Source organism: Nuphar pumila, chromosome 11 (assembly GCF_984573655.1).
Source record: "Nuphar pumila chromosome 11, dmNupPumi1.hap1.1, whole genome shotgun sequence".
NCBI lineage: Eukaryota > Viridiplantae > Streptophyta > Magnoliopsida > Nymphaeales > Nymphaeaceae > Nuphar > Nuphar pumila.
This window is the reverse complement of record NC_143259.1, coordinates 8,435,424-8,444,608: the sequence shown is the minus strand read 5'-3', so window position 1 is coordinate 8,444,608 and position 9,185 is coordinate 8,435,424. Positions and strand designations below refer to the sequence as shown.

At 38.7% G+C, this 9,185-nt stretch overlaps 1 protein-coding gene across 2 annotated transcripts; it reads right to left on the bottom strand.

Moving 5' to 3' along the window:
- PAP23 (purple acid phosphatase 23) lies at window positions 1-5,489 on the bottom strand. Of its 2 annotated transcripts, none has more exons than XM_089980652.1 (7): window positions 5,243-5,489; window positions 4,249-4,437; window positions 2,926-3,262; window positions 1,500-1,717; window positions 1,227-1,417; window positions 255-536; window positions 1-167 (listed from the first exon to the last, which is right to left on the bottom strand). In XM_089980652.1, the coding sequence occupies exons 1-7, from the start codon at window positions 5,460-5,462 to the stop codon at window positions 27-29; spliced, it is 1,578 nt and encodes a 525-aa protein (XP_089836778.1). In that variant the 5' UTR covers window positions 5,463-5,489; the 3' UTR covers window positions 1-26. The 2 variants fall into 2 exon arrangements, with proteins under 2 accessions (XP_089836778.1, XP_089836779.1); XM_089980653.1 differs by lacking the exon at window positions 5,243-5,489 and adding an exon at window positions 5,059-5,135.
- Window positions 5,490-9,185: the final 3,696 nt, after the last annotated feature.

Sequence of the window (9,185 nt, the reverse complement as noted above, 5' to 3'; positions counted from 1 at the left end):
GACAAGTAAATGACTTAGATTATCTGCTACTCATGTGAAACAGTCTTCAAATTTTTTAGGCATATTTCAGGCTGTCGAACTATGTATATCTGATCCCCATGGCTTTCATCTTTATAAACATCTTGGTTCCTATGCCATGTCCATAAGGCATGTGTTGCATTTACCACCTGCACAACCAAGCAAGAAAAAAAAGTTAAAAACCCTTTTGTGTAAATGCTGAAGTTATCATGAGTCAAAGTAACAATAATAGTCACCTCCAGTATCCCATGTCCAAAGCTACTCTCTCTAAAAGCACTCCACTCAGGTTGCCTGTCCCAACAAAATTTTCTCTTTGAATGGCCTGAAGAAAAGTTTATATGGCACAGTCCACCAAATTCAGATACATTGTCTTTTGGGGAAGGGCACTTTCCAGGATCATCAGCATGCTCTGTATCAATCCCCTCAATGTTGCCACCATCTCCTACTGTGATGTATACTGGACCACATGGATCTAATGTATAGTTGTAGACTCTATTCATCCTTTCGTATGCATGGACCTGCATAGAGTACAGGTGCATGCTATCATACATTTGAGCTATTTCCATGTTCGCTAGTCGGAATATATAAGCTATACATACATGACAAAGTTTTGTTTGATAAATTCCTGCAGAAAATTATATCAAAGAAAATAGAACTACCAACACGAGCTTCCCAGACATTTTCAAAATTTTGTTTAGCTTAATAATTGAAATGAAAATTTCTTTATTCTTTGGATATTTAATAAGCCGAAACCCTGGTTCAGGTGATGGAGCCTGGGAGAGATTGACACCCTGCCGTATGGCGCAACTCCAAGCGGCTAAAACTTCTCGGCCATGCCCCTTTCCCACCAGGGAGATTGCTGCTTTGGCTTTTAGGCAAGGGATGCACACCCTGAGTATCAAACTCTTGACATCCTTCGACTCCTAACACCTTAAGCTGACCCATCTAGCCAAGTGTATGGAGCCTTTGTGGGCAAATGAAAAATATTCTTTTATTGATCTATACTCAGCAATTTGCATCATCCTGTAAACTCATTCATCCTTAAGGCAAAAGAAGTTAAACCTCATCAACTTATTGGTCCTCCAGTTATGTTATTATGTAGTAGATATAAAGCATGATGGTTCCTTTAAATGAAGTATGCTAACCATGACCAACTTAAAAAAAATGCACAATGTAAGATATAATAACATATTTGCAGATCTACTCACATGACCAGAAAACACTATATCAACACCATTCTGATATAGCAGTTCTTCCATTTCCTGCCTCATGCACTCAAATTCTTGATAGTGTGAAGAGTAGCTATTATACCAAGGTGGGTGCCATGCAGAAATTAGCCATGGCGTTACCTTTCTGTCTATATCTGATAAATCCTTTTTGAGCCAAGCATACTGAGTACCTGGTTCACACGTATCCAACCAAAATGTTCACAAAGCTGGATTTCTAGTTTCACTGCTGTCACAATTCCAACTGTAACTTACCTGTTGCATTATAATCTACATATGCACCCAACATGATAAAATGCACTCCCACTGCATTGAATGAGTAATAGAAGCTACTGTTGGAGGCACACTCATTTGATGGAACAGCAAACCGTGCCTGATAAGACTGAAAAGTAGCACCACCAACTTGAGGTTCTATCTCATGATTCCCCTCAATCACCATCATGGGAACCCTTGCAGTCAAGGGCTCCATAAACCTGCAAAGGAAAAGGACATAGCTGATAAAAATAACTTCCATTTCTTGTGAAGAATAAGCAATTAAGATATGCCCTTTGATTTAGATAACCCTTTAAACTTATGTTTTCAGAGCAAATATGCCTTGTTCCACAACATTGAATTTGTAAATGAGGTAAATCTTACCCCTGGTCCAGGTGATGTAATATCATATGTAAAGAAACATAAACTATAGAAATACTCCTGAAGTATGATTAAATCTTCCAAGAACAAATTCATCCATTCACCCAAAAAAAAAAAGCATTAGCTCACATAGCTTTCCTGTAGATGAAAGGTTTGCAGTTCAATTCCACAATATTGGGTAGATTTATTGAATAGCTCGAATATGATGCCTTTCATTAACTCCTGATTTAATAATTTACATACTATAGCATATTATTTCTATTTCAAAACTGTATATTTTGGTTTCTCAGAATATAACCAATTCTTGGAAGAGTATATGCAACTATATTAAAATTCGTTCAGTCTGCAAGTTGTACATTTGTTGATTGAATCTGTGACACTCGTATACATATGACCTCAATAATATACAACTCTCATCCCATTCAGTTCCTACGCTTGTATATCTGGATTTATAAAATTTCAAGAGGATGCAATCACTTTATGCATTATAATTTCAAGGGGTTCTGGAAAGATTGTCTGTCACATTAGTTTTATCATACTATATTCCTTTTCAGAAATTCTTTTTATAAAAGATAACACAAATCAGTAGTTGTGTTCACAAGATATATTCAATCGTATGAAAATCATACTGCGAGAAATGCTGTATTGCAATTAAATATGGTACAGGAGTCTTTTTCCTTCAAACATTCAAGTTAAGGAACAACTTTCAATTAAACTTTTATATTTCTCTTGGCAGTGACTCCATTTTCCCTTTAATGTGATTATGACTGAAACATCATGGACTTATGTTTTCTTTGCAACTCACTGGTGCATTTCATTAAAAGTCCCTCATTTTTTTTTCTGAAAGAAGAAGCACAATAAGCAATAGGAATTTCAAAGCTATTTTTCAATCATACTAGGTAAAGCCTGGGATGGATGTTAAAATTCTCGTCTTCTTGAGGATGACATTCTACCAAGCTGCAACAAGTCAGCACAAAAAAAGATCACCTTCTTTATCTAATTCACTAGCTGAAACAGAGACGGACATTGGAATCTGCGGATTGATTACCTTCCCCAAGCATCCCAACGTGGCTGATATGTCTCCCGAATGGGAGCGTTCGGGAATGCACATGAAAAGCATGATGCACCTTTTCCACCAGTTGTGAGGTACTGATTTGCATAACTTAAATCTCCAACCATTAAAACAAGTGAAGGGTTGTTTTCAATCAAATGATCAATAGTTGAAGTGGAGTTTCCAGTGAGGCCCAAGTCACCAACTACAGCAATCCTACATGGATAACTGTCTATGACAGGGGCTGGAGGAGCTGTGAACATAAATTCTTCGCTCATAGCTGACAAGGAACTGTCCCCACATCTGTAATAATATGTCTCACCGGGCTTAATGCCTGCAGGAGTTATAATTGACATCACATTAAAACCAAAATATCATTGAATGTATACCAATTACAGGATTGAATATGGCTGATTATCTATGTGAAGAGATGCAATTGAACCACTCTATACGAGAACACCACAGACCTGTGCATGATGGCGCACAAGCTAGCATTAGCTTCATATAACAATACAGCACATGCATATGAAAGATGGCCGGCATGTTTGCATGAATTTTATTATTAATTATTTAAATGTATACCTTTTTCTTGACTTTCAGATATAATGGCATAAGATTGATCAGTTTATGTTTGGTAGGAAGATGATGTCCTTCACTTTGCTAAATTTAAAAGAAACTTGATATCCCATAAGTAACGTGTCATTGTACTTTCATTTGCCACCATCATACCAACAATGTTACTTAAATATTATGCAGTTCACTTAAAGGTACAAAAAGATAATGCTTGCACTCTATACAATTTAACTACTTACACACTTCTATATAAAGTGTCATAAAAGTACCCTTGTAATTATGCAGATGTTCAGAGATTACGCTCTGGTGGCACTTAATGTTGTCTACCAACACCTTTTTTCAGCTACCTAGAGGTCCCAAGTTGTCATTTCCCTCATGCATTATTAGAACTAATTGCCAACTAATCTTTAATATACCCACCAAGATTCACTTTGTTTGTTGTCCAAAATATGGGATACATTTTACTTCATAGTTTTGTCCAATTCTATTGATTAGCTGGCTCTAGCACCTACTCCTATATCTATGCAAATGAATTGCTTAAATGAAAAGAGTCAGATTCTCTGTAAATATGAGTTTGAACTTTTATCAGATCTTCACCCTTATGTCCCATTTGAATTACCTAATTCGAGACCATATTTACATTTTCTAGATCATAATTTATTGTAATAAACAGCAAGGTGTCATGTTTCCAGCCGGGAAAATGAAAATGAAAAGAAAAATCCCTGAAGTGTAATAAACATCGTTTACCTTCTAACTTTACATGATGAATTATCCCTGAAGTGTAATTCAGAAGCCCCTCAAATGGGTACAACTGACTATAAACAGTTGAAGTCCCTTTCTTTACAAATGTGTACTTTCCACTCCTTTTTCCATAATGAACCTCACTTGCAATAGTGGAGGGATCCAATGGAGCAACATTTCCTACCTGCGCATCACCTGCAAATACACAGCACAATCCCCTTCATCCTCAACTTTCAAATTGTTAAAGCACGGAATTGATTTCAACCGATAACAACAGCCACAGCAGCAGTAAGAGTAAAATACTTGCTACATGGTCTAGCATGCAAATGCATGCCAGAGCTGTGGAGCTTTATTCCAGTGAACAGCTGATCTGGACCATTGATTATGAAAAGTAAAACAACCAAGATGTATATTGGATCACACAATATGGGGACCACAATTCACACCGAACATAAGCGTAAGTTGTGTGCTCTATCAAACATTTAAGACCATTGATGATGAAATTAGTGGTCCATATCAGTGTATTCAATAAATATCTATCTACCTCATATTCTGTATTAGAAGTTAGAATCCGTCACATCTTTTTATACACCAAAACAGATTAAGGATGGACCCACACATATCAACATCCGATATCTGGCACCAGAATTTGTGAAATAATTGCAGTTCCATTGTATTGATGCTTAGGAAACCACTCCAACTAATTTTCTAAATCACAACCAACATGCTTCATTAATTTCTTTAATTAATTCAAAATTGTATTAGTTACTAAATTAAAAACACGGTACTTCTTAACAGGGTTACCCCGTTGAAAACCTTTAATCTGCAGATGAAGACAAGAGTACTCCCCTCCCCTTCCAACCTCCAAAAACGCCATCCAATCTCTCTCTCTCTCTCTCTCTCTCCCGTTCCAACCTCTAATAACGAAACAAAGTGATCAATTTAAATCAAGCACTGGTAAAAACATAGAACAAAAAGAGAACTCTCTGTCATCAGTTACCTGTGACCCAGGACACCCACATAGAGGTAGGTGAGGATATGGCAAGAGCAATCTGCTCAGGAAAGATCGAGCCGACCTTCTTCGCGACTCGCGAATGGTTCATCGGCAAATCCTCGCTTCCCCGACGCAGAGATGAATCGAACCTGCGAGTCACAGGGGCTAATGGGCCATCTAGAGTTGTGGGTACTCGTTTGCAATCCACTGTTGCTGCAAAAAGCATGATCAGCAACGAAATTGAGCACCACCATGGCCATGCTTGATGAACAAGAGGAAGAAGATGATGACGATGACCCATAACACCCTTGGTTGTCTTTATTCCTCTTCTTCTTCTTCAATTTGTGGTTAGCATAACGCCAAGAAGGGAAGGCTCAAAATTTGGGGTAGTAATATCCGTTGGAATTTTTAAATTAGAACCTTGGGTAGGTTCAGCTAACGGGAATATTGGATACGGAATATCCGTCCACTGGAAATGGGTCCAGGTAAGTTCAAACTGGTAAAGTACAAATCCACCAAATCGATTCTACGAGCCAAAAAAGCCGGTTCGGTTCATATAAGAATCCGGTAACATAACGTTTATGGTTTTAGGTCATCACATGGACACGCCAAAAAAGACACGAGATGCATAATTTTTGTTCACTTATCCATTACGAATAATTAGGGGCGGGATTTCATCCCAACCCGACCCACACCAAAACCTTCTATAGGGTCAGGGTTTGGTAATAGTAAAGTGATACCCGATTAGAGTACGGGTGGGATTCAAAGGGTCTTATTAGTATATGAATCCAGGTATGGTTTGTGAAATTTCATACCAGATTTGGGTCTGACCAGACTTTCAACTAAGATTGAAAGGGTCCGATTAGTATATGTTGGGTTCAAGCCAGATCCTGACTGGTCAGAAGCAGAATCTGATCTTTGTGCATTCAATCGGAATATGAATTTTGAAACCAAAGAAGATCGATGATGGAGGTCTAGATCCAGATCCAAAAATATATAGCCATACTGGATTTGGTGAAAGAAGAGCAAAATCAAGGTTTTTACAAGTAAAGTTTGCAGAAGGATTTGATTAAATCCGACATAAAACATTAATCTGAATCCAAAAATGATCAGAAATTGTAAATCGGATTCTGATCTTAATACCCTTATGTATCCTACTTTGATGATCTTTATTCAAAAAAAAGTGTAAGATTTGGATCAAAGGATTGATTGACCAAATTAACCAGATACATTCTTCCCCTTATGTATAGGTACCCACCCTGCCACCCATGACCCACCCAAAAAAAAAACTGAACCGGGTCAGCAGCTCTGACCCGCCACTAGTATGTGGGCGTCCACCAAAGCCCATTAAATTATGAGATGCGGTGTGGTTTACGTGGATTTTGGTCTTCAATTATTGAGTGCCATAAAATTACAGCTCAGGGGTCCTTTGCGGTACCTTCGATCCTGTTCGGCTGCAATTGACACTTGACCAAGTTCATGACCCCACAATTTTTACTTACCTAGTAGAACTATTGGAATCATGATCTTGGTAGTGTTTCATATGATGCCAAACGCATCCTTTGTGCCCAAACGAGAGAGAGAGCCGAAAGAAGATCAACATTAATACTCATGAAGATCAACAAATTGTTGAACCCATGAACCGAACAAGTAGAAAACAAAACTAAAATATACAAAAAAAAAGCTAAAGAAAAAGAAACTACAGACAGCAAGCAACAAAACAACAAAGCCAACTCAACCAAAATCCGCAGGATTAGAAGAAACCACCGCTGAGTGAACGTCGTTCAGATGAGATGAGAGGTCTCTAAAATGCATACGTAATATTGCATACACATCAACTAGGATATTATGGACAAGATGATTAAAGATGACCGGAATTTGACGGAAAGTAGCATCATTGCGTGCCATCCAAACAAACCACCAAGTAGTAAGCAACCATGTCTTCCAGATCAGTCTCCACCGCTTGCATCGTCTAATTTCAATAGGACCCAGGAGAAGATCAAGCGCAAAAGACTCCTCTTTGACAATTACATTCGGAGATCTCCACGTCCTATTAAATAGGGCCACAAAGATTGGGCAGGACCAAAATAAATGAAAAGTAGTTTCTTCAGCAGCTTGACACAACACGCACCAACTTGGAAACTGAAAGCCCAACTTCTTTAAATAACTATGAGTCTGAACCCTATCATGCAAAATTAACCAAGCCAAGAACCGAGATCTTGGAGAAGGGCCCTTACCCCATAACGCACACCCAGGGAACCAATCTGCCCATGGGGAGAGCAACGATCTATACACTTTGTGGGTGTGGAACGCTCCATTTGGCGTAATCGCCCATTGCAACCACTGATCACAATTTCCAGCATCCCCAGTTTGATCTCTGAAGGACAATAAGGCTCTCAGCCACATGCTTCGCAAGTGCGAGATCGCCAGACCCCGGGTTCCATGGCGAAAATGAGATAAATCAGGAGCACCATATTTAGCATGAAGCAAGCGAGCACATAGAGAGCCTGGTTGATGGGCCATCCAACATTGCTTGGCTACGAGAGAGACTCTATTTTCTTCACCGACATGTCAAAGCTCGGCTGCTTGTGTAGGAGTGGGGCCTACGTACAATTATGGCCCCCCAACCCCCAGCCATGCATAGCTCAGTACTCGATTAATTACTCAAGTTGGGGTTCTATTGCAAATTTTAATGGGTACACATAATTTGCAGACAGCCAACTATCTTTGCATTTCTTGGTATGGGTATATCTTCTCAAAAAATGTTGAGATGGATGACTATCAGCAGCGGAGCTGCGCAATCGCCGCTGTATATAAAGTGACCTCTTTTAATGGTAGCATTTCAAATGAATCTCATTCGGTCAACAAATGTGGACCTTTTTTTTCCACATGATTTGAAACCACTTTAATGGGGGTGTTCCGGTTGGAAGAGATTTGTGGGCAAAGACCTCAACCACCTCATCACTAAAAATTTCTCATCAAAGTGATAATTTGATGCACTGAAGTTCAAGTTCAGGATTTGTTTGGATCCATTTTCATTATTCATACTTTACCTTACTATTGAGTTTTGAATGTGCTTTTCAGATTTTTATAATGGGGGGGAGAGAGGGGGTGTTCATTATGTTCTTTATAAATACTCGTTAGGCAGACTTTTGTAGGTTGGATGAATGAATATTAAGTTATTTTCTTTATTTTTTGTGTTAATTTTGTCAATTCTGGTACATCAAATATCAGCATAGCGTGACTTAAGGTAAGTACAAAGCTTAGCATAAATTTTGATGTACCGCTTTGAAGCTTTCTTCCCTAACGAGCCCTAGGTACTAGTTAGGGCTAGTAAAGGAGTCGAATGAGTTGAGTTTGGGCTGATCGGGCTCAGCACATTAATGCACGTTTGATGGAGCGTCCTGCGTGTCATGCAGGACTAAAAATACAAAAGTAACATAAATCACAACAATAGCTGCAGTCCGCCACCTCCATTATAACATGAAATTTTTGTTTCACCCCACCCCCTGTTACCAAAAGAACAGGAACAATGAAAAAAAAAACAGATGCATCCACGGCTCTCCTCTTATGCTCTCCTGTGCAGCGACCAGAGGAACCAGCGAAGGTGAGGAGCAGAGGGTCGGCAGGGAGAGTTCCCATTCCTCTTTCTCTAGTTTCTGGATCGATGGTTTTGTGCTTCTTTGACCTTCTTTTTTTTTCTTTCTTTTTTCTTCTTTAATTTGTTTCAATGGAGAATACTACAACAAATGTGGTCATCCCAATAAAGCTTGTGAGTTTTTTTGGGTTCGGTTCTTGTTCTAGAATTTAATCTAAGCTAAAAAGAAAAGAAAAGGTCTTCAATGCTACTAGCTTTTAGTCTCTTCAACTTTTGATTTTCTTATTTCTTGAAGGCTTTCTCACGAGCTTTATTTGAGGGCCTGAAGGGCCTTTTGAAGAGACGTTAGAG